The 27,762-nt window shown below is 40.1% G+C and overlaps 2 protein-coding genes across 2 annotated transcripts in view; one reads left to right on the top strand and one right to left on the bottom strand.

Annotated features, from left to right (window-relative positions):
- Window positions 1-23,764, bottom strand: part of LOC126092548 (guanine nucleotide-binding protein G(s) subunit alpha) — a 409,638-nt gene extending 385,874 nt beyond the window's left edge. The window contains exons 1-3 of the mRNA XM_049908206.1: window positions 23,692-23,764; window positions 23,056-23,515; window positions 22,855-22,927 (exon numbers count right to left, since the gene is read on the bottom strand). Coding sequence (XP_049764163.1) covers window positions 22,855-22,927; window positions 23,056-23,194 — 212 coding nt within the window. The 5' untranslated portion in view covers window positions 23,195-23,515; window positions 23,692-23,764. The remainder of the gene's footprint in view (window positions 1-22,854; window positions 22,928-23,055; window positions 23,516-23,691) is intronic.
- A 561-nt stretch (window positions 23,765-24,325) lies between these two features.
- On the top strand, window positions 24,326-27,367 carry LOC126092364 (mitochondrial potassium channel-like). Its single transcript, XM_049907909.1, has one exon. It carries the CDS (start codon window positions 24,353-24,355, stop codon window positions 25,427-25,429), a length of 1,077 nt encoding a protein of 358 aa, XP_049763866.1. The 5' UTR covers window positions 24,326-24,352; the 3' UTR covers window positions 25,430-27,367.
- Window positions 27,368-27,762: the final 395 nt, after the last annotated feature.

Raw genomic sequence — 27,762 nt, 5'->3', positions numbered from 1 at the left:
CTGATCACTTGTCTACTTGTTTGGATACAAATGCACCCTAGCGCAACTACGCCACAGCGCTTATTACCAATCGAAACTTCGGGATATCCTATATCCACTGAGAACTGTCGTTTTTCCCAATGTCTTGTTTTCACCCAGTCGTCCTCTGAAACCCAGGAGATACTTATTCATAAACCCGTATATTTTTGTTCTTCACATCGACTACATCTCCGTGAACCGATAAACAAAGCAGTCTACAGAGACATTGCGTGTAGTTACGTAAGCCACTTCATCAAGGCAGTAAAGTGTTTCCTAGAACAAACAGCAATTGCATGAAGCAACGGAAAGAAGAAATACTGTTACATCTAATTAAAAAAAGAGAGAGAAAAGAAAATTGCGTCTTGATAAGATTTCAACAAACTTCCTCATGGGGATGTACCTTACAGGCATTTAGCACTTATGACGCGGATAGGTACATATGATTCAAAAAATCCATATTGAAATTTCAGTTTGAAAGTTACGTCACAAGGCAAAGTTATTGATGCACGTGTATGGTGGGGAATCGCAGGAAGCAAGCTTCGAAGAGTGTCACGCAATTTTAACAAAATGCGTTTACAAAACAATACGCTGAGGGACACAGACTCGTTAACAAACACAGCTAAAGTCTGATCTCTATCACAATTGGAAGACATTGAACATTATAGTACCATTAACATGCTTTAAACTATAGTGCGCTGTAAATCATTTGTCTCGTAAGCAAAATACTCCTGTAACACCGGATTTATGAAATTAAACACTGAAGCAACTGTTCCTTTCACTATTATTAATCGTTACAGAGTGAACGACTTTGCAGTGAAGGAAAGTAAGGCACGTTTTAGGCTGATGTGCGTGAGCCAGACTTTCAGAAATGGAGCACGAATTACAGAAAACAATTCGGAGCCTCAGACAGCCGACTCCAGAGTCTCGGGTTGCGTCTCATTACCACTTTTAATGGAGTGAGTTACTGTTCATTAAACGAATCTGCTTTTTCTAGAAGACAGCCGGATCTACACAAGGCTTACTCTACGTATCACAAACATTACAGACCACCACACACTGCATCTACGGTTCAACTGTGCGATATGAGACATTGGCGAAGATGCAGAACTGACTATTCGAAGAATTTAGTTAAAGTCATCGACAAATTATTCTGATATAAGTTTAATGTTTTTAGTATCTCGATCAGTTCCAAGCGAATGTTGGTACGATTACCAGAACAAGACCTGCTGTACCTCCTGATTTGGATCAAAAGAAAGAGTACGATTATTCAGCAACAAATGAATACCCGCAAACATGGGGCAAATGCTAACTTTCTAGAATGAGATTTTCACTCTGCAGCGGAGTGTGCGCTGATATGAAACTTCTAGGCAGATTAAAACTGTGTGCCCGACCGAGACTCGAACTCGGGACCTTTCCCTTGGTAGGAGACGAGATACAGGCAGAAGTAAAGCTGTGACTAGCGAGCGTGAGGCGCGCTTCGGTAGCTCAGATGGTAGAGCACTTGCCCGCGAAAGGCACAGGTCCCGAGTTCGAGTCTCGGTCGGGCACACAGTTTTAATCTGCCACGAAGTTTCACTAACTTTCTTTTAAATTTCAACATTCTAATGGCAGGGTGATAAGGAAAAATGTCTAAAGAAGATACTTTTGGGTCTATTTTAATTTTTCGACTTAAGAGTGTCTGCTGTAATATGATCAATTCACGCCGTAATGCGGATTGCGACGGTTCAGTCAGAGAGGTATACAATGATAAAAATAGAAATAGACTCGTATAGTCTTTCGTAAGAAAAACTTGCACAGGTATGAGGCAAAAATTTGGAGAGTGTTTCTTTAGCTTTCGATAACGAGTTCACTACATCCGAAGTGACTAGGAAGGAATCTCCAAAATATAATTTGTGCAATAAAGGAACGGAAATTTTCCGAAATATCGATGGACAGATACAAGATATAACAAAAAGCTATCCGAACATGATTTAATGATGAACTGTTAACATCGGCTACAGTCTTCGGTCCTACAACTTTCGATGACTTCTGGAATTTTCATTTTGTTGCACTAGCTGTTAATGTATTTAACTCAAAGTGAAGTGAGAGCGTAGTCCGCAATCGACGGCGCAGAGTGCGCAATGCATCGGAATAATTACCCACCACTTCCTATTCAGTGACGTGTCGGAAGAAAGATTGTGGGTATCCGCCTGACTGAGTACTCCCTCTCTCAAATCTAATGTCGTGGTCGTTATGCGAGATGAATTTTGGACGACGGAACGATTTTCTCGACTCTTATATGAACGCAGGGTATAAGAAAGCAACGCACAACGGCTTACTTGCTACGCCTCACTCTAAAGGGTGATTTTTTCCACCGTGTGCAAACTCTTGGGATTGATCGATAAGATGGTACGGAACAAAAAAGGTCTAATGAACGTATGTCCGGAAATGCATGGTTTCCATGTTAGAGACCATTTATTCAATCATATTTTGTTACAGAGACTGCGGTGTAATACGCGCTGTACCATACAGCCACAGTTACAGTACGCATGGTTTCCTCCAACAGGGTGGCACTGTTCCTCATATGTCATGCGCTAGCACCCTCTCCTGCCATAGTGATTGGTCCGATTCACTTCTCTTGCTGAATCACCTTGTATTGGATGTGGTACAGCGTTGTACACAATGATTCGTATTCGAATCGAGAGCTTGTCAACATGGTGTTCACATACGGAAAGGCAAATGGCAACAGGCGTCGGGCAGAAAGGTTGCATCAGGCGACCTATCCTTGCCGACAACAACCACATCGTTCAATGTTAGCAATAGTGTTTTGCTGCTTGTCAGAGACAGGGTCGTTTCAGGAAGCAGGAAATCATGAAGGTCGTACCCGAAACGTTCGGACACTACACTTGAAGGAAAATGTGATTAACACTGTAGAAGGTGAGAGCCGTGTCAGTACCAGGGAATTGGCCCGCCAGTACAGGATATGCCAGACGACCATGTGGAACATTCTCCATGACAATTGTTACTACCCTTATCACTTACAGTGTTTCAGGGCTTACTAGCGACGGACTTTCCACGTTGGGAGTAGTTTTGTCACTGGTTTCTTCACCAGGAAACCGCGGTTTGGGATCTGTGTCATCCATCCTATTCACGTAGGAGACCGCCTTTGCACGGAGTGGTATCTTCAACTTTCATAACAGTCATCTGGTGGGATGGTATGGTGACAGGGTATCAGCAGCGTCAGTGCAGCCGGAATGTGTGGGCCGAGATAATTGATGACCGTATTCTGGGACGAGTCGTCCTTCCACGTCACCTAACAGGCCGGAACTATCAGCGCTTATGCGTGTGACTTTGCCTCCCCTGCTGGAAGAAGAGCCATTGATGATTAGAATGATTATGCGGCTACTATATGATGTGATCCAGCCCACTTCGCTGTTAATGTCCGGACGCATCTCAATAGTGTTTTTCACTGGCAGATGGATCGGATGAGGGTTCCCGTTGCATGGCCTGCTCGTTCACCAGATCTCAACCCGTGCGATTTGTGGTTATGGGGCCATCACAAAATTATCACGTATGCGGAGCCCATTCCAGAAGTGGAGACAGTGGAGCAGCATATTCATGCTGCCTTTGACACTGTTCGGATGCAGCCTGGTTGATGTGAACGTTTGAGACAGAACATGCTACAGTGCGAAAACGAATGTGTTGAGGCACATGGAAACTATTTTCAACGCATACTGTTAACTGTCGCGGCATGGTAAAGCGCATATTAGACCGCAGTCTGTGTAACAATGTATGATTGAATGAATGGTCTCTAGCATGAGAACCATGCATTTACGGACGTAAGTTTACATAAAGTTACGATAAATATTTTCGATATGAAACTGTAGCCACACAATGTTATTCTTTCACTGGTTCACACCCTCCTTTTTTAAGTAGTAAGTATATAATGTGCGGCCCAACAATACTAGTCTTCTCCCAATGTGGCCCAGATAAGCTAAAAGATTGGACATCCCTGCTCTGGACCGTTGAGCATTTCGTTGAAGCCTTCCCGCTGAATAAAAAACCTACTAAGAAACGTGCGACTGCTCTTTGAAGCTTCTCTCTGTCTGCCGTCAATGCAACTCAAGGGATTCCAGACCAACGAATAACAATAATTGGCGACGACAGTTTCGGAAGAGACCTCCACCGTGAGTGAAATAAATTTCCTTAAAATTATTTCCACGATCTCAGTATACTAATCTGCCTGCGTCACAGCTCGAATAATCTGATTATTTCGCCTAAAATTGCTCTTCGATACTCGGCAGCTGCTCGACGAAACACTCAACAAAATTATGAAGCGCTCAATGATATTCAGTATACTCGTCACAGCACGTATACAAGAAACACACCTGTCTGCCAGTTTTGAATGTACGTAAAGAATATTAGGGCCTTACAGACGGAGCCCAAGTTCCAGTTCAACTGCTACACGACCAAGCGTGTCCTTTTCAATCCAATCATTTCAGCATTCAAACCAATCATTTCAGCAACGCCTAACTGATTTGGTGGCAGACTCCTGTTCGTTGACATGGTACTGGGAAAATGCACTCAGTTTATGACGAAGATTGCAAGCGAAACACTCGTGCGATTAATCCCAGAATCTTGTTCAAATTTGTGGAACCCTTAAAAACAAGTCCAACAAGGATATTGAACGTATACGAACAAGGACACTGTGAATTCCCAGATTTGATTAATGGGCGATTATGCCATTACATCGTGAGAAAACATAACTGACAGCTGTTTAAAAATATACAACGAATATCCCGCGAAAGTATACTTCAAAATTTCGGAAGGAACCATTATTAAGCAAGAATCTAGAAATACACTACAGCATCCTACGAACAGATCACAGAGGGACCGCGAAGACTAGATTATATTAATTACAGGGGGTACAGAAGCATTTCACTTCAGAGTGAAGTTTCCGTTGGATCAAGCTGTAAAAATTCAGAGTGGTTTGCAGAATATGGATACAGATATAGGCACACTAAGGAAAATATAAATTCTGAGGACCTATGTGGATTTGCACCACACGTCTGTAATATGGGAGTCTAAATGTCTTAAGTACTTTGGCACCAGGCTCAGGGTTTTCAAGGTTCTAATCTTATAGTTTCCCGTGATGGCGTGCCCATTTCAAACGTGAGGTTTGGTCGGTCTGTATGGTGCTCGTAAACCGCTGCCTGCGTACCTTTAGGTGCACTGCAATCCCTTGATGGAGTACTGGAATCTTTTGTTGCGGGGACCAATGCGCGAACGAGTTTGGTAGTTTTAACTTCCTCATTAAAATTGGGGCTAAAACCATGTAGCTTTTTTCCTACTATTTTTCCCGCATGGTCTTTATGTAAAACGAGGCACGCTGACGGTTGGAATCTGCTGCCTAAAATCCTAGCACACTGTAAACTTCTTTAGTATTACACAAACTGACTTTGAAATAAAAGGGTAGGCAAAGAACTGCCCATCATTTGTAGCAAAACGACAGTTATTTTTCTACGTCTCCTATAGGCCAACTGGTTTAGTTTTTCTTTTCCCAGTAAGTAGACTCCCAGCCCTCAAATGCTAAAGTCTAAAGTACAAAAAAACTTTCCTACATAGCTGCCACAATCTCTTCGCTGCACTCAAAACCTTTCTACACCACAAACTCAGGTATGCTGTGATAGCTGGAAGTCAGAGGGTCTCAAATCTGATATCTGGGATGAGTCGGTTCTGCAGTTCTTTTCATTACTTATAGCTTCTTCCAGATTTGGCAAATAATTTGTGTACGTGGGTAAATTTCAAGTTGTACCATGGATCATCTATAGAGATGCACATTCACGTTAAATACAACTGCTCTTTTGTTAATTGTAGGAACTGAAGGGCGAAACTCTTAAACCTTCACGAACATCGGGTGAATATCAGTTGGCGATAGAAAATAAAGGCTTGTGTCGTGACTATACTCCAGTTTATCCATTTGCATCCAACACGAAAGTCCATTAAGATGTAGACAAGAAATATCGCACACGTCATGTTGACACGTGGCTTATGTTATTTCCCAACTTTTACCGCCGAAACAAGAAGAAAATTCCATTAATGTCAACGTCATCTGTGGCAGGCTGAGAACTTTTCACCTTGCCCTCATAAGGCACGGTACTAGTTGCGCAATACCGTTGCGACATCTGCCTCTTGCACGTGTTTTCCGCCTAGGCAGACGACGTCGCGTAGGTACCATGTACCATGCACAACTTCTCGACAGTATTTCTTAGCAAGATCAATAAAAATTGAACACCTTATACACTTAACAGTCCACGGTCAACCATTATGTCAGCTATTTCGCCACTTTGCTATATTTCTCATGTCGCAAATGTGAAACAGCCATTAACGCATCCACGAACTATTTTAGCGGGTCGTGTACACGGCTAATGGTAGAGACCATTGAGTATTTTCAACACATATTGCCACCAGAAAGGTGTCTGTTCAAACAGAAAACAAGGAGCAAAACTCGTCGCTCAACTCCAGCGAGTTAGCTTCCTGCTGACAGCTTGGGCCCTTTCAGATCTTGTCTTGAAACTATGACACACTAAATATGTTGTGTCCCAGGATTCCGCCAATGCAGCCCAACGAATAGGAATTTTCTCTCCGAATCGATGACATACTCTTGCCAGTGAATGAACAGACATGGATAAGGGCTAATTTAATTGATATCAATTCAGAAGTGAAGACACTGCAGCCAGTCGGTAAAGAGTGGAGTTCACTACGCTGTGTATGTGGATATGCAAAGCCCTTTCAGGCATGAACTGTTGAGTCATTGGTGAATACCACTTCCAAACCTGGATACTTCTCAAGGACAGCCAAGAACAGGCAATGAAAAATCATGGGGTCAATGGAATCTTTTAGACCAAAGGAGACTTCGAGGCAAATCTGAGGACACAGCACAAGCCTTGGGAGCACATGTGATGTCTCCCAGACCAGAGGCAACAATGGAGGAAGTTGCAGTTTCAAACAGAGACAATGGAGACGTTCAGTAATTGTAACTCCAGTTCTGGGTCACCTTTCAGGCAGGTGGAACTCCCTTCCAGGGACAAGGACACGGTATTTGTGATGCTCAGGGAAGCTGCAAATGCATACAGCGAAGTTCGGCAACTCTTGTTGGTGCCTGATAGGTAATGGAGGGACTCCAGCCTCGACTAGTAGGCCGTTAACAGGGTTAGTTCGAAAGGCGCCAGTCCCAAGTTGGACCCCAGAATAATGAATGGGGTCCAGTTTCTGCAATGCTGAAGGTGATGCTGAACCATATGCAAGACTCCCATAAATAAGACGGGACAGAATCAGGGCTTTGTACAGCCGCAAAAGGGTAGCGCTATCTGCATCCCAACTAGTGTTAAGAGAGGCCGTGACGTGTATTGAGGCATTGCCAGCACTTTCGCTTAAGTTGGCGGGGGTGGGAAAACCACATCGGCTGAGAATCGAAGACTAGTCCCAGAAAGCTGTGTGCCTGAACTACAAGAACTGACTAACTGTCTACGTAGAGCTCTGGGTGTGGGTAGGCATTATGACTGTGACAAAAGTGCACGACACAAGAATTGGCAGCTGAGAACCAAAAAGCCATGGGTGAGAGCCCACAACTGCGCCTTTCATGGCATCCTGTTGGCTACGCTCAGCCACAACCATACTTTTTTTTTGTCATCAGTCTACTGACTGGTTTGATGCGGCCCGCCACGAATTCCTTTCCTGTGCTAACCTCTTCATCTCAGAGTAGCACTTGCAATCTACGTCCTCAATTATTTGCTTGACGTATTCCAATCTCTGTCTTCCTCTACAGTTTTTGCCCTCTACAGCTCCCTCTAGTACTATGGAAGTCATTCCCTCATGTCTTAGCAGATGTCCTATCATCCTGTCCCTTCTCCTTATCAGTGTTTTCCACATATTCCTTTCCTCTCCGATTCTGCGTAGAACCACCTCATTCCTTACCTTATCAGTCCACCTAATTTTCAACATTCGTCTATAGCACCACATATCAAATGCTTCGATTCTCTTCTCTTCCGGTTTTCCCACAGTCCATGTTTCACTACCATACAATGCTGTACTCCAGACGTACATCCTCAGAAATTTCTTCCTCAAATTAAGGCCGGTATTTGATATTAGTAGACTTCTCTTGGCCAGAATTGCCTTTTTTGCCATAGCGAGTCTGCTTTTGATGTCCTCCTTGCTCCGTCCGTCATTGGTTATTTTACTGCCTAGGTAGCAGAATTCCTTAACTTCATTGACTTCGTGACCATCAATCCTGATGTTAGGTTTCTCGGTGTTCTCATTTCCACGACTTCTCATTACCTTCGTCTTTCTCCGATTTACTCTCAAACCATACTGTGTACTCAGACTGTTCATTCCGTTCAGCAGATCATTTAATTCTTCTTCACTTTCACTCAGGATAGCAATGTCATCAGCGAATCGTATCAAATATCCTTTCACCTTGTATTTTAATTCCACTCCTGAACTTTTCTTTTATTTCCATCATTGCTTCCTCGATGTACAGATTGAAGAGTAGTGGCGAAAGACTACAGCCTTGTCTTACAATCTTCTTAATACGAGCACTTCGTTCTTGATCGTCCACTCTTATTATTCCCTCTTGGTTGTTGTACATATTGTATATGACCCGTCTCTCCCTATAGCTTATCCCTACTTTTTTCAGGATCTCGAACAGCTTGCACCATTTTATATCGTCGAACGCTTTTTCCAGGTCGACAAATCCTATGAAAGTGTCTTGATTTTTCTTTAGCCTTGCTTCCATTATTAGCCGTAACGTCAGAATTGCCTCTCTCGTCCCTTTACTTTTCCTAAAGCCAAACTGATCGTCACCTAGCGCATTCTCAATTTTCTTTTCCATTCTTCTGTATATTATTCTTGTAAGCAGCTTCGATGCATGAGCTGTTAAGCTGATTGTGCGATAATTCTCGCACTTGTCAGCTCTTGTCGTCTTCGGAATTGTGTGGATGATGCTTTTCCGAAAGTCAGGTAGTATATCGCCAGACTCATATTCTACACACCAACGTGAATAGTCGTTTTGTTGCCACTTCTCCCAATGATTTTAGAAATTCTGATGGAATGTTATCTATCCCTTCTGCCTTATTTGACCGTAAGTCCTCCAAAGCTCTTTTAAATTCCGATTCTAATACTGGATCCCCTATCTCTTCTAAATCGACTCCTGTTTCGTCTTCTATCACATCAGACAAATCTTCACCCTCATAGAGGCTTTCAATGTATTCTTTCCACCTATCTGCTCTCTCCTCTGCATTTAACAGTGGAATTCCCGTTGCACTCTTAATGTTACTACCGTTGCTTTTAATGTCACCAAAGGTTGTTTTGACTTTCCAGTATGCTGAGTCTGTCCTTCCGACAATCATATCTTTTTCGATGTCTTCACATTTTTCCTGCAGCCATTTCGTCTTAGCTTCCCAGGACTTCCTATTTATTTCATTCCTCAGCGACTTGTATTTCTGTATTCCTGATTTTCCCGGAACATGTTTGTACTTCCTCCTTTCATCAATCAAATGAAGTATTTCTTCTGTTGCCCATGGTTTCTTCGCAGCTTACTTCTTTGTACCTATGTTTTCCTTCCCAACTTCTGTGATGGCCCTTTTTAGAGATGTCCATTCCTCTTCAACTGTACTGCCTACTGCGCTATTCCTTATTGCTGTATCTATAGCGTTAGAGAACTTCAAACGTATCTCGTCATTCCTTAGTACTTCCGTATCCCACTTCTTTGCGTATTGATTCTTCCTGACTAATGTCTTGAACTTCAGCCTACTCTTCATCACTACTATATTGTGATCTGAGTCTATATCTGCTCCTGGGTACGCCTTACAATCCAGCATCTGATTTCGGAATCTCTGTCTGACCATGATGTAATCTAATTGAAATCTTCCCGTATCTCCCGGCCTTTTCCAAGTATACCTCCTCCTCTTGTGATTCTTGAACAGGGTATTCGCTATTACTAGCTGAAACTTGTTACAGAACTCAGTTAGTCTTTCTCCTCTTTCATTCCTTGTCCCAAGCCCATATTCTCCTGTAACCTTTTCTTCTACTCCTTCCCCTACAACTGCATTCCAGTCGCCCATGACTATTAGATTTTCGTCCCCCTTTACATACAGCATTACCCTTTCAATATCCTCATACACTTTCTCTATCTGTTCATCTTCAGCTTGCGACGTCGGCATGTATACCTGAACTATCGTTGTCGGTGTTGGTCTGCTGTCGATTCTGATTAGAACAACCCGGTCACTGAACTGTTCACAGTAACACACCCTCTGCCCTACCTTCCTATTCATAACGAATCCTTCACCTGTTATACCATTTTCTGCTGCTGTTGATATTACCCGATACTCATCTGACCAGAAATCCTTGTCTTCCTTCCACTTCACTGACCCCCAGTATATCTAGATTGAGCCTTTGCATTTCCCTTTTCAGATTTTCTAGTTTCCCTACCATGTTCAAGCTTCTGACATTCCACACCCCGACTCGTAGAATGTTATCCTTTCATTGATTATTCAATCTTTTTCTCATGGTAACCTCCCCCTTGGCAGTCCCCTCCCGGAGATCCGAATGGGGGACTATTCCGGAATCTTTTGCCAATGGAGAGATCATCATGACACTTCTTCAATTACAGGTCACATGTCCTGTGGATACACGTTACGGAGAATCTGTCTGGGCAAATGTCCAGGGAAACAATTCTAAGGGAGGGACAGGAATATCTGATTACTACCACACAGGTCATTGTAGACCCTCTAGTGGATAGATGGTAGAAGACCAGGACTGTGAAAGGAGAGATCAATGGTTGAATAAGTCCTGTGTGCAACATTGAAATGTGTGGGGCACCAGAGTTCAACAGGCAAAAATCAAGTTGTGCCACTAAAGTTTTGATGTCTTTACGATGGCCAGTGATCAGTTATCATTGTTCCACCCCACAATGGGTTATGGGGGCTGGAATCTACCTAGAATAGGAATGGTGGGAGGAGGTGAGCGAGTAATGCATTCAGTACATCCTGGGACACGACGCCATCGGGTGGGAGATAAACATTACAGATCACAAAATCCTGATGTGCCTGTACCTGAACAGCCACAGGCTCCAATGGAGTATTAAGAGGCACAAGGCCACTATATATTGAGTCCAGCTCATTTGTGTACAAACTGCACTTGATACTTTCTGTTAGTTAGTATGATTCATAAAATAACCTCAGTAGCCACAAAGGGCAAGGGTCCAAATTGCTGGAAACCATGTTTCCTGGATGGCAAAACAGAATGCAGTGTTGTGTTTGAAGGCTGCTGTTGCTCAGCCATGTGGGTGGAAAAACCCATTACAATTCCACTGGCAGATAAAACTGACTGACTACTGTTGGGGCATGAAGTGACCAGAAATGGAGGGGGTAGGGGGTGGGGGAGGGGGGGGAGCAGCACGGGCAGGTTGTCAGCTGGGGTCATGTACGGCCACCAGATGAGATGTCGGCATGCACTCTCATAGGTTCTGTGGCACATTGCCTGGGGAGATCAGGTGCCTCAGGGGCCACCGGGATCTCCACCTTTGGCTCAGAAGGCATATGTGCAGAGTCCATTGATGTGGAGACCCATCAAAGTTTCCTTTGTCTTAGAAGATTTCTTTTTATCCTCCTCCTCCTCAGAAGACGAGGGCTGAGAAGGTTTCCCTGAACTGATTTCAAGAACACAGGAGGACAGACATCAACCTGTGTCTCCTTCAGCCCCTGGCTGGTGTCTGGTTATGGACCAGCAAGAATCATGGAAGGAAGAGTCCCAAGAGACCTCTTCCTAGCTAGAGAAGCCAGAGGAGGATGAGGTACCTCCGGCTGACGGATGGGGAGTGGTTTCCCCAAGAGGTGGTGAGCCAATGCTCAAGAAGTGGGTGTGGAAGCACCAGAAGGGACCCAACTGCTGGGGGTAGGAGGGGGGGGGGGAGGCAGGTGGTGATCATGGTAGTGGGAGGATATACAGGAGAGGTCTTGCATTTGAGTCTATTACCGGGACACGAGCCATGAGGCAAGGGGTTGGAAGCAGGGTTGGAGTGGAGATGGACAAGGATATATGTAGGTTCAATGGGTGGTAGAACACCACTGTGGGAGAGGTGGGAAGGATACTGGATAAGACACTCCTCATTTCAAGGCATGAGGTAGTTAAAATCATGGCAGAGAACGTGATTCACTTCCACCAGTCCTGCATGGTATTGTGTCACAAGGGGAGTGCTCTTTTGAGGCCAAACGGTGGGTATGTGAGAGGTGGCAGATAAATGGAAAGACAAGGCACGGTGTATCTGTTTTCAGACAAGGTTGGGAGGGCAATTTTGGTCTGTAAAGGCATCAGTGATACCCCTTATATTTGGGGAGAGGACCTGTCCAACACTACAGATGTGATATCTGTGTTTGGCTGGGACTTCTTGGAATGAAATGTGTGTCAGCTGTCAAAGTGGTTGCTGGTGGTTGGCAGATACTGATGTCGCCATCCTTGAGGTGGACGACAATACCAACATTTCCTCCACAGCCTCTCCACAGTTCCTGTTCCTTTACCACATAGCGCCCTGCTCATCACTGTTGATGCCATGCCGCTCTACACTAAAATCCCTTAACGCCCACATCTTGACTCTACTGAACACTACCTTTCCTAACACCCGGCTTGACTCCAAACCTACAACTTGCTTCCTGGCCACCATCACCAAATATATTCTCATCCGCAATTACTTGTCGAAACAAATATGTGGTAGAGCAAGGGACACCCATATGTTGTCATCCTATACCCACCTATCAAATCCCTCATATTTGTAGAGATTCACTGATAACATCTTCGTAATCTGGACTGAGGGTGAGACACCCTATCCACATTCCTCCAGATACTCAAAGCCTTCTACCTTGCTTCACCTGGTTCTCAGACACCTTCCTCGATGCTGACCTCTACTTCAAGGAAGCTAGATCAGTACCTATATCTTTGACTACTACTTCTTGTGTCCTGACATGAGGAATAGCCTGCTCACTATCCTTCCCACCCCTCCCACAATGGTATTCCACCAACTAACAAACCTACACAATATCCTTATACATACCTACTCCACCCCTGCTCTCAACCCCTTTCCTCATGGCTCATATCCCAGTAATAGACCTAGATGCAAAACACGCCACACTCATCCTCCTTCCACTACCTACTCCAGACAGGTCAAAGGCATCTCCTACCCTATTAAAGGCAGGGCTACTTGTGAAAGCAGTCATGTGATATACAAACTAAGCTACAATCTTTATACTACTTTCTACATGGGCATGACAACGAGCTCTCTATTGGCATGAATGGTCACCAACGAGAGGCGGCCAATAGACAGCTCAATCACGCAGCTGCTGAAAATGCTGCCCAATAACGTGCTTCACTTCAATGACTGCTTCACCGCCTGTGCCGTCTGGATCCTTCCTACCAACACCAGCTTTTCTGAATCGCTCACGTGCGAACTCTCTCTGCAATAAATCCTACATTCCCGTAAACCTCCTTGTCCCAACCTTCGCTAGCCCCTGTCCTTCACTTACCTCTCCCTCACCCTGCTCGAACACCAGCACTACACAGCTCTTCATTCCAGCAACATAGTCCTAGTCCTGTCCCCCCTCTATTTCCCTCCTTTTTCCACTCTCTCCTCTTCCTGTCACCTAATATTTCCTACTGCATCCAGCTGCCCTATTCTGTTCCTACCACATCCCTGCACTCTTCCACAAGCAGCACTATATCTGTTCCCACATCTACCCTGCTACCCCTCCTCCTCCCTGCCTAGCATTGTCCTTACCTTCACCACCCACAGAGTGCTTCTCCTGTCAGGTGCAGTTGCTGTACGCTGCCCTGTGTCAGTGGCCAGAGAGTGGTTGTGCATGTGCAGTTGTGGTCGTGAGAATGTGTGTGTGTGTGTTTTCTACTTTAGAAGAAGGCCTTTAGGCTGAAAGCTCAAATGTATAGCATTGTATTTGTTTTGGCTTGTCTGCAACTCACTGTCTTCTCTATATGGTGAGTAGCAATCTATCCTTTTTATGATACTGTTGTCATTCAATGCTGGATTTTGCACTGTTTGATTTCTTACATTACATTATCCGTGTTATCTTCTTTGCGCTATGGTTGTGGATTAACTAGCAGCATTGTTTCAAGAGAAGTTAATTTATCACAAATTATATAATACCACAAATGGTGTACGTGGAAATGGTCCTTACTTCTACGAGAAAATGGTCCATATCTCTACAAAAGTCCAAATTTCATGTTGCCAATAAATGTATTCCTCTTTTTTTATCTTAAATTCCAGGCAAAGTTATCTTCTTCATTTATTTTCTTTTGTTAGATACTTAAATGAAAATTTATGATAATACTATATATTTGGGATGTAACAGTCAGATATCACCTTCACCTGCCCTCAGTACACTAACACACTGCCATCAGTGCACAGGCACCTGAACCAGCACCTGCTTTAATCCGCCTAGTAGATTAACAACATGGATCGGTGAGCAGCCAGCCTGGATCAAGCTTTTAGGCATTTTTTTCACATCCAATTAGGTAAATGCCGGGCTGATAACCACTTTCTGCCACAGTTACAGTTTACACAAACATTTAGAAAACATTACTACACTTGAACATGAGATCTACACTAGATGCATATATGAAGTACGCAAATTACTTCCACGAAGGGAGTGGTGTGTCAAGAAGGGATCCAGCCACCAACATTGGCAAATTCAATGTATCGGATATCTAACCGGATATCTAACAAATGCCAAAATTGTGGTGAAACAAACATACACAAAAAAGAAATAATTTATCACCATTATCATGTACAATAAATACACTCCAGAAGTAAGTCAAGCATTAATGTCAGTAATTCTTCCCCACCTCAAATATAGCCATCCTATGACAACAGACAGTCATCATAAACACCAATTTCAACACATGAAGCAGCAAATTATCCTTTCCTTTTTTTCCCCCTTCAGATTAGGTTGGTTAGCTGATTTGGAAGGAGAGGACCACACAGCGAGGTCATCGGCCCCATTGGATTACGCAAGGATGGGGAAGGAAATCGGCTGTGCCCTTTCAAAGGAACCATTCTGACATTTGCCTGAAGCAATTTAAGGAAATCATGGAAAACCAAAATCCGGATGGCTGGGCACAGGTTCGAAACATCATCCTGCCGAATGAGAGTCCAGTGTGCTAACCAGTGCGCCACCGTGCTTGGTCCAGGTTAGATTATTATGTCAACAGTCACGTGTTGCAGCAACTATGTTTATGAGAGACAAGACAGATGTGTGTAAAATAAAAATTACCCACTGCTTATGAATTACAGTATTATTTTTGCAATACTATATGTGGCAGAAAAGAAAGCAATGTTCAAGCTGTCTAAACGTTACTGTTGAAAGAACTGATGATATTTCTGATTGGACCAGTATTTAAGCCCACATTTTGCATCACATGTTCCACAAGTGAGCTTTGATTGAATAATTTTGAACTGCTTTGACACAGAGAGGGTGATGAGGATGACTTATGAATAAAGTTGCAACTCTCAATAAATATGACTTGCTTTTCCTACTTAATAGCACAAAAAGCTACACACAAATTTATTCTAGCGCAACTTCAAAAATAGGGGACAATAATTAGAGAATATTGGTCAGTGAGAAAATAAAATAACTAATTACTACAACTAATGTTGGAAACAAAAACTCACAATACTTGCTCATGAATTGTATGACTTTTCTAACACATTTAAAGCTAGTACTACCATTATTCTCACATTGTTCAATAATGCTATTCAATCAACCCAATATTTCAAAATTTCCCCAGAATCACAGTCACTACCCACACAATTTATCAACAACAATTCTAAAAACATTAACATAAAACTAGCAGCCCTCTAATGAGAAAGGGTCTGAATCTCCAGGTAAAAATTATGTTGTACTCACAAACTCAAACGACAATTCTCCTCCAGATTTAAGAAATAATTTGTGGCAAAAAGCAAAGTTCCTATTTTTCAATTTCAAAATAAGGAGGGATGACCATCAAGAAACTGTGAAAATATTTTTCATCTTGTACGATTTCCTGCAATTACTACTAAATATCAGAGTAACAAGAATAATACAATCAGTTTGCTGCTAAATGGAATGAATTTCTAATTAGCACAGAACACATGTGCTCAATCAAAAGCATCCCTTGTATCTTCCTCACAACTACTAGGGTGTCAATGTGTTGGCTACACAAGCATTTTACTTGATATTTGTAATGTATTAAAAACAAATAATTAACGTAAATATGCATACTAATGCACCAACAAATTAAAGACAGTGGAAGAGAGAATATTTGTCAAAATTACGTTCAACAGTTTTGATGATAAATTAAGTAGAACTTTACATTTACTACAATAAAGAATGAATGAAAAGAAACACAGTTCAGCTACAAAATTCACATAAAATTAAAAATTATATCTCCAGTTAAAGTAGCCCAACAATAAGTTATGAGGAAATAAGAAGCATTTGGTCTTCAGGGCATCACTACACAAAGTTTACACCTCAAATGTATGAATGTGATGCTTAGCAACAAATGTAACTACACTTAATCTCACTGAGCAAAGTTCCAAATTTACTTAATGAGCTTTTGAAGAAACACCCTGCCGTATCATGCAATTTGACTAAGCATCTTTATGCGAAACACATATAGCTTCCTTTAAACAAAGACAAAAAGATGGGAAATGAAATTATTTGATTAACAGCATTTTTTTCCATTTTCATTTTAATTTCTCTTTTCACCCATTTTTGAGTTTCTTGCCTTCCTTTGCAACCATAAAACCAAAGATGAGCAATGAGGTTGTAACACACCCGCATAAATAATACCAAAAAATGTCATCCTGCACCTCTAAACATTAAACACGGTTATCCTCATTTAGGGCTTTCCATCCCGCACAAGGTACTTGGGATGAATACTGGGCTGCTTCCTTGAATGGACCACAACCAATTTCCTCTGTCATTCTTAGGTACATGAGCTAGTTCTCAGTCACTAACGTTAACATCAATAATTAACAGCATATCAGACCTAATTTCATTCTTTATGTAAGAAGAGATGGACTGCCCTACCCTGACAATGTTAAATTTAGTGACTTGGCTTCCCTTTATTTCAGGAACCACTGTAGCCATTGACTTTAAACTTTTACAGGACATTAAACTTTATATTCTGAGCCTACTGAACTACAATAATTGCATTTCAGCCACTGCTTTCAGAAACACATTTTCTAAATTGCATGATTAAAATTTTGTGAACTTTTTTGTATATGTTATCCTAAATAATGTTAATTACACATAACATTATGTTCTTCTTTTAGTTCAGTAGACTCAGAATATGTATGTTATTACTTCCTGAAAATTTGAATATTGTACTCGAAATGGTTTCCAAGATTTAACGAAAATGCAACAGAAAATGTAAGTTTTCAGGAACGGCTTCTAAAATTTCAAAAGACTGTGATTCACTTAATATGTGCTTAATTTTTTTATTTTTAGTCACTCAGAAGCACCTTGCACCATACTGTATATCATCCTCTTGATCTTTTTCAAGTTTTTTCTTCTTTCTGAACCCCTTAGTGGACAATTGTGCTCCATACTCTGCTTTATCAATGCGAACCTTGTCCATCCGTTCAAGTTCTCTGATGCAGTTTGCTCCAAGATTAATTCCAATATGACGTAGCAATTTCACCCTACCAATGTAGCCATCATTAAAAGCAATAACACCATCACTGACCCCCTCCCCCACTTTAGTGTCTTCATTCCAACAAAAACATTTATTTGGTAAGGGAGTCCATATAAAATTATTGAATGACTCATTGGGATTTTGAGCCTGACCATGCAGACACTTCTTCAGTAATTCAGGATTTGCCAGGTCTCTGTAAATAGGTTTTCTGATATCCATGACCGCTGCTGGGATGGAATGTTTATGGCTGTATGAACTGTTTGCGTACTGGGCATTGCAGTAATTGCACCACGAATCAGGTCCAGGAGGGTAAAGGTGGTGTACTGTACTTTCATCAATTGACAGTCTGTGGAAGAAGGTAGCCCATATTGCCTGCTTCATTTTCAACAACTTCTCAGAATTATTTCAAATGACCATCCCATAATACTGCTGTAGATCATCAACCATTTTGTTTGTCAGCCTGCCTCATATGGTTTTACCATCAGAAAGTTTCTTCTCTCTCAAACTTTGTTTAAACTTCCTCAACCTGGCACCCATCCTCTGCTGGACTGAGCATGACCAGCACATTCCAGTTTTGTGATAATCTTCTCAACATAAGGCTGAGCGGCTACTACGCTGTTATGCGCTTTTGAGTCTTCATTGCCTAAGAACTTAGTGTAACACACTCCCCTTTCATTCACAGATCAACTAAAAATTTCAATAGCTGCATACTGCCACTTGTTCCTTCATAATTTCTGTCACAGATATTAACATCTTCATTCCCTGATTTACACTTATAGCAATGTTTGGTTGAAATCTGGAAATATATTACCTTTCCAGTATCTACATTGTCAGTGTAGCAACAGAATTCTTAAAACTGTAGCTGCGCTTCTGCCAAGTGCCATCAAAAGCTACTGGTATGTCAGTCATACCATCATTTATTTCAACAGCTTCGTTTGCAGCACCCTTCGTTGACTCACTTGCAACAGATTCCACAGCAGCTCCAATAAATCCTGTATACTTGTCGATTTTACAAGGTGGGCTTGGCATATTCATCACGGCACATATTGTTTCTGCTGCAGTGTGTCCTTTGTCAATAGCTCTCAATCCATAAAACCACCTAATATTCACTTCAAAATAATTATCTTTACACTTATCAGAATTCCAAAATGAATGAGTATATTTACAACTGGCACAATTAATAATGTGTTTCCTGGGTAGTCCATTTGATACCTCCCTGTCCTCATGTAAACTAACTGGTCCTCCACCTATTTTACAACACACACACACACACACACACACACACACACACACACACACACACACATTCACCTAACACGCCGGTTAGGATGTGGAAATCTCTCAGAATATAACCTAACGTATCATTTACATCACTTTCGTTACGATAAAACTGTATCACAATGTTTTATTTTAATCTTCGAAGCACTAATGGATGTTTCTCTAGATAATAACAAGTTTGCCTGGATTTCATTGTCTGTTACTTCACGCGCCCCATGTTGAACACAATGTTTCCCTTTATTTGAAAATATATTACCATGAAAACCATGTTTCTTAAAAACACTTTGTTTCGGCATCATACTTTACTTTTTGAGAGATTTACCAATCTATTTGTCACGCTTCCTTGGAAAAAACGTTAGCACTTCAGTATTCAACGCGTGTTTATACCATGAAACGATACGATATTGTTTTTGACAGTGCTACCAATACAAACATGTAGTTTAAGGTTTATAACCCAGCAATCCACAGCCTTCTACATAAAAAATGATGATGATGTCCTGAAGTAACACACGTAAAAATTTTACATTTTCAACCAGTGTAGATTGTATTTAAAAAAATAAAGTAAAGTACTTCCCTTGGGAGTTTATAAGTGATGTATACAGGGTGTTACAAAAAGGTACGGCCAAACTTTCAGGAAACATTCCTCACACAAAGAAAGAAAATATGTTATGTGGACATTTGTCCGGAAACGCTTAATTTCCATGTTAGAGCTCATTTTATTACTTCTCTTCAAATCACATTAATCATGGAATTGAAACACACAGCAACAGAATGTACCAGAGTGACTTCAAACACTTTGTTACAGGAAATGTTCAAAATGTCCTCCGTTAGCGAGGATACATGCATCCACCCTCCATCGCATGGAATCCCTGATGCGCTGATGCAGCCCTGGAGAATGGCATATTGTATCACAGCCGTCCACAACGCGAGCATGAAGAGTCTCTACATTTGGTACCGGGGTTACGTAGACAAGAGCTTTCAAATGCCCCCATAAATGAAAGTCAAGAGGGTTGAGGTCAGGAGAGCGTGGAGGCCATGGAATTGGTCCGCCTGTACCAATCCACCGGTCACCGAATCTGTTGCTGAGAAGCTTACGAACACTTTGACTGAAATGTGCAGGAGCTCCATCGTGCATGAACCACACGTTGTGTCGTACTTGTAAAGGCACATGTTCTAGCAGCACAGGTAGAGTATCCAGTATGAAATCATGATAACGTGTTCCATTGAGCAGTACATACTGACGAAACTAAAATGAGCTCTAACATGGAAATCGGACACATGTCCACATAACATCTTTTCTTTATTTGTGTGTGAGGAATGTTTCCTGAAAGTTTGGCCGCACCTTTTTGTAACACCCTGTATACCATTTCATTTAGAAAATTGCAAATTTTATAATGACAGAAAAATTCGAAAATGTGAAGGGGGAAAAAAAAAGAAAGAAAAAAAAAAGTTCTAACTCCCCGTAACTCAGTCACTATTACTAAACAGGCACTTAAACTATACTTTCAGAGTAATCACTACATATTTCAAAGAAATATGTCTTGTGATTTTTTTCCCCTTCAAACAATAGTTTTTAATTCAGTGCTACGGTGGGTGGGGCCGACAGGCCTTTTGGAAGGAAGTAGTCAGTTGATAAGGGTTCAGCGACAATGATCACTGTTTCCAAATGCCTGGTTCAGGACACAAATCATGGACATCGCCATATACAGGTAACAGAGGTGGTCTTGAAGACACAAAGAAGACATTTCAAGACTGACTCCGAAGTCAAGAATTAGTTTCTACCAACCGAAGAATTGGTTATTTTTACCCTCCCAAACAAACACTGTATCCAACAAGTTGAATTGTCATAATTCTTGTAATTCACCCATTGAAAATGTGAAAGTAGTTTAAAGTTCACTTTTTTGTTAGAACAAATCAGCAGAAGCCATTTCAATTTTCAGATGAGCCAAGTTTAAGTGAGGCAAGGGTTTATAGGCAGTTTTCTCATCTTCAGTAAAATCAAATATCAACCAGAACAATTTATATAGGAAAGGAAGTGACTGGAATACAGGGCAACAAATTTTAACAGGCATTACCCAAGGGATAACGTAGTCATTAATGTACCTATTTCTACACACAAAATGTTTGGGAGGGGGTGGGGGGACAATAAAAAGAAAAAAGAAAATAAAACAAAGAGCTACCAGCAAATTACTATCAAAATAACGTTACTGTACACAGAGCATCAAGAAGTCCGTGGGCAGATGCGGAACTACAAGTTCCTATTATTTAGCAGAGTACACAATGTATTGAATTTATGTGCCACACTACAGCACAAACTTCGAAACTTGTATAGAATAGACAGTTCCACCATACAAGCACAGGAAAAAGTAATTAGTAATAGATTCCAGCTAAATGGTGCTTTGAGTCAGCTATAAAGTGAACTCTGATGGCTAAATTGGAAGATCATTACATACGAAATGATACAAATGTTGGAAATTACACAAAACTATGGAAATAAATAAATTGCCAATTACATAAGGTAAGAATACTGAGGCAATAATATAGGCCCTATTGTAGTTCTAAGTTCTACTGTTTTGATACTGCATCACTTTATCCAAAATCTTTGAACCCACATTCTAGGTAATACGATGCAGTAACAAGAACCAAGAAATTCATAAAAAACTTCTGTGAAAGCTTACATACACAACAGTTTTAATGAGAAGTAGTGATATATTTTCTAGAAGGATAAGGACGAATATGAAAAGGGAACTTGTTCGTTGCTCTGCTGGAATTGGAAAAATAGCAAAATTAGAGAAGTGTATTAATATTATTTTATCAGAGCCTCATAAAAACAAAACATGGTAGGTTGTAGGGAAGGAGGGAGAATCATACCATTCTGAAGTTTGAGCAAGGAATTTATTATAACCTCAATATAAGTATTATATTTGGACAGTCACTTGAATTTTCAATGTAAAAAACAAAAAAAACAACAACCTCATCACAATAAGCAATGTACAGTTTGCATACTAAAGTCCTCAAAATACGAGTAATGCTTGGCCGCAGCAACTCTTTAAATATGGGTAGAATCTGGCCACACCAACATTTTAACAGTCCAGTCTAACACAAGACATCAAAGAGAGATATTCAATGAAATTAACGAACTCTGCCTTTTTTTGAGTCTTTTATGTCTTAAATTGCACATAGAAATTTCACATAAATAATTGCTCAAAATCATAATGGGAATTGTGTTATACTCAAATGACTGTGATTAAAGTAAATATCAGCGCTAGAATTACTTCCCCAAACAAGAATTTCTGTACCACAGTAACACAAAGTTCACAATTTAAAAGCATTTAATGACTGATGGAAACGTGTTTTCGAAAATACATTTACCAATGGAGCAACTACAAATGCTCTTCACATGATGTAATTACAGTAATACGACATTCCTTACAGACTCATTTTCATTTGTCTGCACTCCCACTGTTTATGTATCATGTTGATAGCTAGTCCCAGAGTAAGTCAACAAAAACAACTGCATTTCAAATGTATGTCCACACACAATAAATTTTTCTTGGATTACCCAAGGATGATTAATTTGCATAATTCCAGTGGAGTAAATGATATAATAACTATTATGTACGACGAAAAAGAGGCGTTCCAACCAAGTGTTTGACTGGATGAGAACGAAATCAACATGAACTACTTGGCGTGAATCTAAACATCTGTATCATGTTTGTATACATAAGAGAAGTCACTCAGATACTTCAGCAACCATTTTCTCAATAAACCGGCGTCTTCTTTACACAAAAATACATCAAAATGAAACATGCTTAGATATGTAGAGAGACTGACACTTACTCTTCACTAAAGCCATTGACATGCAATATCCTCATCTGCTTCACTATTGTGCTTTTCCCCGATTCTCCGGCACCTTGTTAAAAAATAGAAGTAATATCAGGCGTAATTCAGAACACAAAATTAATCAAAAATATCTCATACTGTCTCAATATGGCTGACAGGACTTTACGATCAACTAAAGCACTCTGATCTTTTATTTACCTAGTAATAATAACCTGTGCGTTGCTCTATACACTTGTTTATCCTTTTGGAGTTGTGCGTTTATCTTTTTATTTCGTTCACTTAAAATTTTTCGTTCTTCTTGGTCCGCTTTTGAGCCTCCGCTACCAAAACAACCCATGGCATCAGGCCAGTTATCAAGAAATATGGTGGGTAGGCAGCACCGATGGGTCTCGCCCTACCTCGCGTTTAAAAAGATATTCCCTATTTTGCAGGCTTTAATGGTTCACGCACTTCACAATACACTTAACGACACATATCTGCATACACATTCCGACACTTGTCATCCATCACGAAATCGCTAAAAACATAGTTTATTTAGACCTTTACGTAAGACGAAATTCGCACAACACTGAGACAGAGCTTGCACTTGACTGCCAAGGGTAGGGACGTGATGCATTCTGGGATATCTATCGCTATGAGCTTAAGTTTTTTAACATCGCTGAAAGAAAAAGGTACAATGCTTATCAACTTTAGTCAATATTTATTGGCGATAGGAAGAAATTATCGGTATCTGACATTATACAATAATAAATAAACAATGTGAAAAGTTAATTATAACAGTAGTATAATAGCTTTAACCCCTCTTATCAAAATAATGCAAACTGTAATTCGCACCGCAAGATTCGAATACAATGTGTATTTATCTTTTTTTCTAGAAATCCTAAATTAATAAGGTTCACAATTAAACATTACGATTCCAACAGGAATTAGATACATTAAAGATCACGAAAGCAACAGATGTCTTCAATATTCCACAATATTGTATTAAAACTGCCTCTGCTAAAAACAAAGATCTTCAAATTGCAAATGTTTTATCTGTGCAACTATAAGCAAGGTGTTTACATCTGATCAGAGTTGTATCACATGTGATAGTGACATGGGGAATAGTGTGACACTGTAAATAATGTTTGACTTGGAGAAAGTGCTTGTTTTTGTAGCACACCTATCACGCTCACTGCTTTATTTCCTAAAAGCTGTCATTTAGGAATTATGTTATATAACTGCTTATATTTGACGTTCCGTCTATTAATAAAAACCGGTAATGGATCACAACAGCATTTCGTGAAGCAATAGAGTGTGGGCACCAGGTATTGTACCATAACGTAATCCAACCGAGTCAGGGGCAAATGACAGCATAAAATTGTAATTTGCTTAGTAAACTTCTTATAACTTCTACATACGTCATGTGTCTTACCCAAATCAGACAGACACCTTAGTTCTGTGTGTAGATATTTTAGTAACCTTTTATAGCTGGATATACAAAAAAAAATTAGGTATGGCTGTCGCTCTACGTAGAGGTACTATTGTCAGCGAATTATTCAGGATAAAGGCAAGAAGACCTATAGTTTATTTATATAAAGCTTTATCAAACACTCAGCCAGCGATCAGTGTAGTAACAGAGAAGCATGAAAGTCTGTTGACACGTAAATTAACAGACTTAGTGAAGTGGTATGAAGAAGTAACTGGAATGGATGAAGTCAGGCGAGCGCAAACTAGGGTACTTGAAGCTGAAGAAAAGTTTATAGCTGCACAGGAAAGGAGGAGAGAAGCAAATAAAGCTGTAACAGAAATTCAAACCCAACTGAAGGATATACATGCTGCCTTGGATAGTACCACGAGGGGAGAGGATCGTTATGTTCAGCTAATCACACAAGAACATCAAATACTCAAGGAAGAAAGGAAACTAATGACTGAATTTCAACAGTTAGAGAGGGAAGAGAGAGAATACTTTTCCATGCTTTCTTCAGCGGTTAAGGAAAGTCATGAACAAGAGCGAGCACAAGCTGAAAAAACAAAATACTGGTCAATAATTGGTTCCATTATTGGAACAGTAATTGGAGTTGTTGGGAGCTCAGTTAATAATAGATTAAAAATGAAGGAATTGCGGACATTGATAACAGATTCTGTTGCAAATAATAATGATAGTGTAGGACTTCGTGCAGAAATCTTGCCAAAGTATGAGGAGGAGCTGTCTAGTGTTATTGATAAACTGAAAACTGTGGCATCGCTTTCAGATGTTGAAGGGATCCAACAGTTGAAAGATATGGTTAACAAACTGAATGATGTAACACGAGCTGAACGCCACAAAAATGTTGGTAACACAGATGTTATTACAGATGCTTTGAACAAACAGACAGTAATAATAGAAAAAAAATTGCAGGAGATAAAATCCACAATACCTGTGTCTCACATTCCGACTTCGGAATTTGCAAATGACAAAATCACTGTTGTCACCATTGAACAGGAACAGCAACTACAAAGACAGCAGCGTACAACACAGTTACTAATTGTTGGATCAGCTATCCTTGTTATAACTGTACCTCACTTGCTTAAATATGTAGGACTTGTGTAATGTTATATGTGCCAGTTAAAAAGAAGGTAATAATGGTAGCCACTGTGTGTGAAAAAAATGCTTATTTTATAATTCTAAATTGTTACTGCAGTGTTCAATGATACTACTTTACATACTGAAGTTATACTTTGTAAATGTGTTGTATTTTCTGCCAGCAGTTAGTAACATGTTTTGTGTACAACCAATATATTGACATTTTTTTCACAGTGCAGTGAAAAAGGAGAATGTGTGTTCTGTGCCTTAAAAATGCTTAAAACAGGTGTATTGGTACACAGCAGAATATATCCTCTTCTGTACACTACTACAACTTTAATTTTCTTATTGTGTATGTTATACAATTTTGTTATATCATAAAATGGCACAGTAATTGTAACAGCCCTTGAATTATTACCAATGGACAGGAATAATTATACAAACAATTTTAATTTTTGATAATGTGATTAGCAAGATACTGTGTATATATGGGGTGGGGGGGGTTGGCATTGAGTTTTGAAAAAGTGTATGAGGTCAGAGGGCCAAGGAAATTGCTATACAGTGCTGCTGCATTAGGAGATGCATCTGCCATCTCATGAATAACTTGCTCCCTTAACATAGTCTGATCATTTATTGTATGAACTGCATTTTAATAATTTAGCATGAGTGGCACTATTATTGTAAATTACTTATATTTTATTGTACAGTGTAGATGCCTGAGTAGCTCGGGGAATACAATGAAAACTGCCAAATGGAACTTGTGAGAAAAAGCAAAAATAAACTTGCACAAGAGTGATAAATGAGAACAATATATTTATATATATACTCCATAAATTTTATATATTAATCCCTAGTTGTCTTTCACACCCATTTACGTTAACAGAGGCAGTGTAACAAGTCCAGTATGGGAGATAATATGAGGCATTTTGCAGGCATAGCTTTACATTGTTGAATATAAAAACCTGTCTCTAGAAAGTATCTAAGTAGTGAGAGCAAAAGCATTGATACGAAACAAGATAATTACATCAGTACTACATAAATGGGACCACTCATCTGCTTGCTTCAAAATAAGTAAATTTTTACAAAGGTTTTTTATGATTTATAGGAGAAAAAAAGTACAGCAGTCACAAAATGTACAGAATTCTTCCTTGCAAATGGGTATTTGTTCATTGTGCAGTATTACACATTAGAAATGTAACTCATGTTTATTGCATTCCATTTACTTATTCTGAGGGACCTCACATTGTTTTCACTCATGTAATCCATCATGACAATTGCAGTATCTGTTCTGTGCCCAAATTGTACATCTGTTCAGTGATATAATGAACCAGTACTGTTCACCATTGTTGAAACTTTCATAGCACTATACTTAGAAGGGCTTAAATGTGTGACAGAGAATGAGTCTGACAATAACGTAGGCATATTCAGATATCACAAAAGATATATATTCAGGCATTTACATCCTCAGAAAGTGCAACTCAAATAAAAACTTATGTGACAGCAGCATTTAAGCCTTTGCAAATATTACTAAGACATTCATTACTTAGATCACTTATAGCATCATTGTCATTTGGAACAATACAGAGTTTTCACAGATACTCAAAAACCAAAAGATGATCTGTATGTTAAATGTCATTGGTGTGGTCTTGTTTCGTACGGCAGAGTTTCATGCTGCTCTGTGGATAATGAGGTTTTACTGGTGTCTCACTTGGTCAAGTAGTATTGCTGACAATTGTTAATGGCACTTATCATTGTGTTCCCTAAACTTTTGTTTTTAATTTGAACATATTTTTCAAGATGGGCAAATTATGTGTAAAACTGCATACTGCACTGTCTTACTGTATTGGGTTTTATTTGTATAATCATATGGTTTATAAGTTTTGTTTAAACATGATATGAACAGTATTCAGGTGTGCTCAGTAGTTATGTTCAAACAAATAAATGCATTTATCTTTTGTTCTTAAATGAGAATTGGCTTCAAAATTTAATTTTCAGCGGAAGAAAATTACTGTGAACATTTCCATACATTTATTTCTTGTTGCATTTTTAAAAGTAATTTGACTGGAGCAACAAATAATAATACTTCTATAAAAACATACGTAACAGATATTTGACTTGTGATAGTCTATGCTCCCCCTCCCCCGTGTGTGCATCTGTTCAGAATGTATTTTACTAGAACCTGCTGCTTTTTTAATTGTCATAATTGGGCATTTTGTTTCTTATTTTGTAATACTACTATGCCTCTTGTCATCTCCTCCCACCTGAAGTAGTTGTTCCCCTTGATTCCGGTATATATATATTTTAATTGCTGATCTGTGGCATACTAGTTGATATGTACTTATTTCTTCAGTTGTCCTTCA

The sequence above is a fragment of the Schistocerca cancellata genome, chromosome 7, assembly GCF_023864275.1.
Source record: "Schistocerca cancellata isolate TAMUIC-IGC-003103 chromosome 7, iqSchCanc2.1, whole genome shotgun sequence".
Taxonomy (NCBI): domain Eukaryota; kingdom Metazoa; phylum Arthropoda; class Insecta; order Orthoptera; family Acrididae; genus Schistocerca; species Schistocerca cancellata.
Note: the sequence above shows the minus strand (reverse complement) of the source record. Positions and strands in the feature narration are given on the sequence as shown.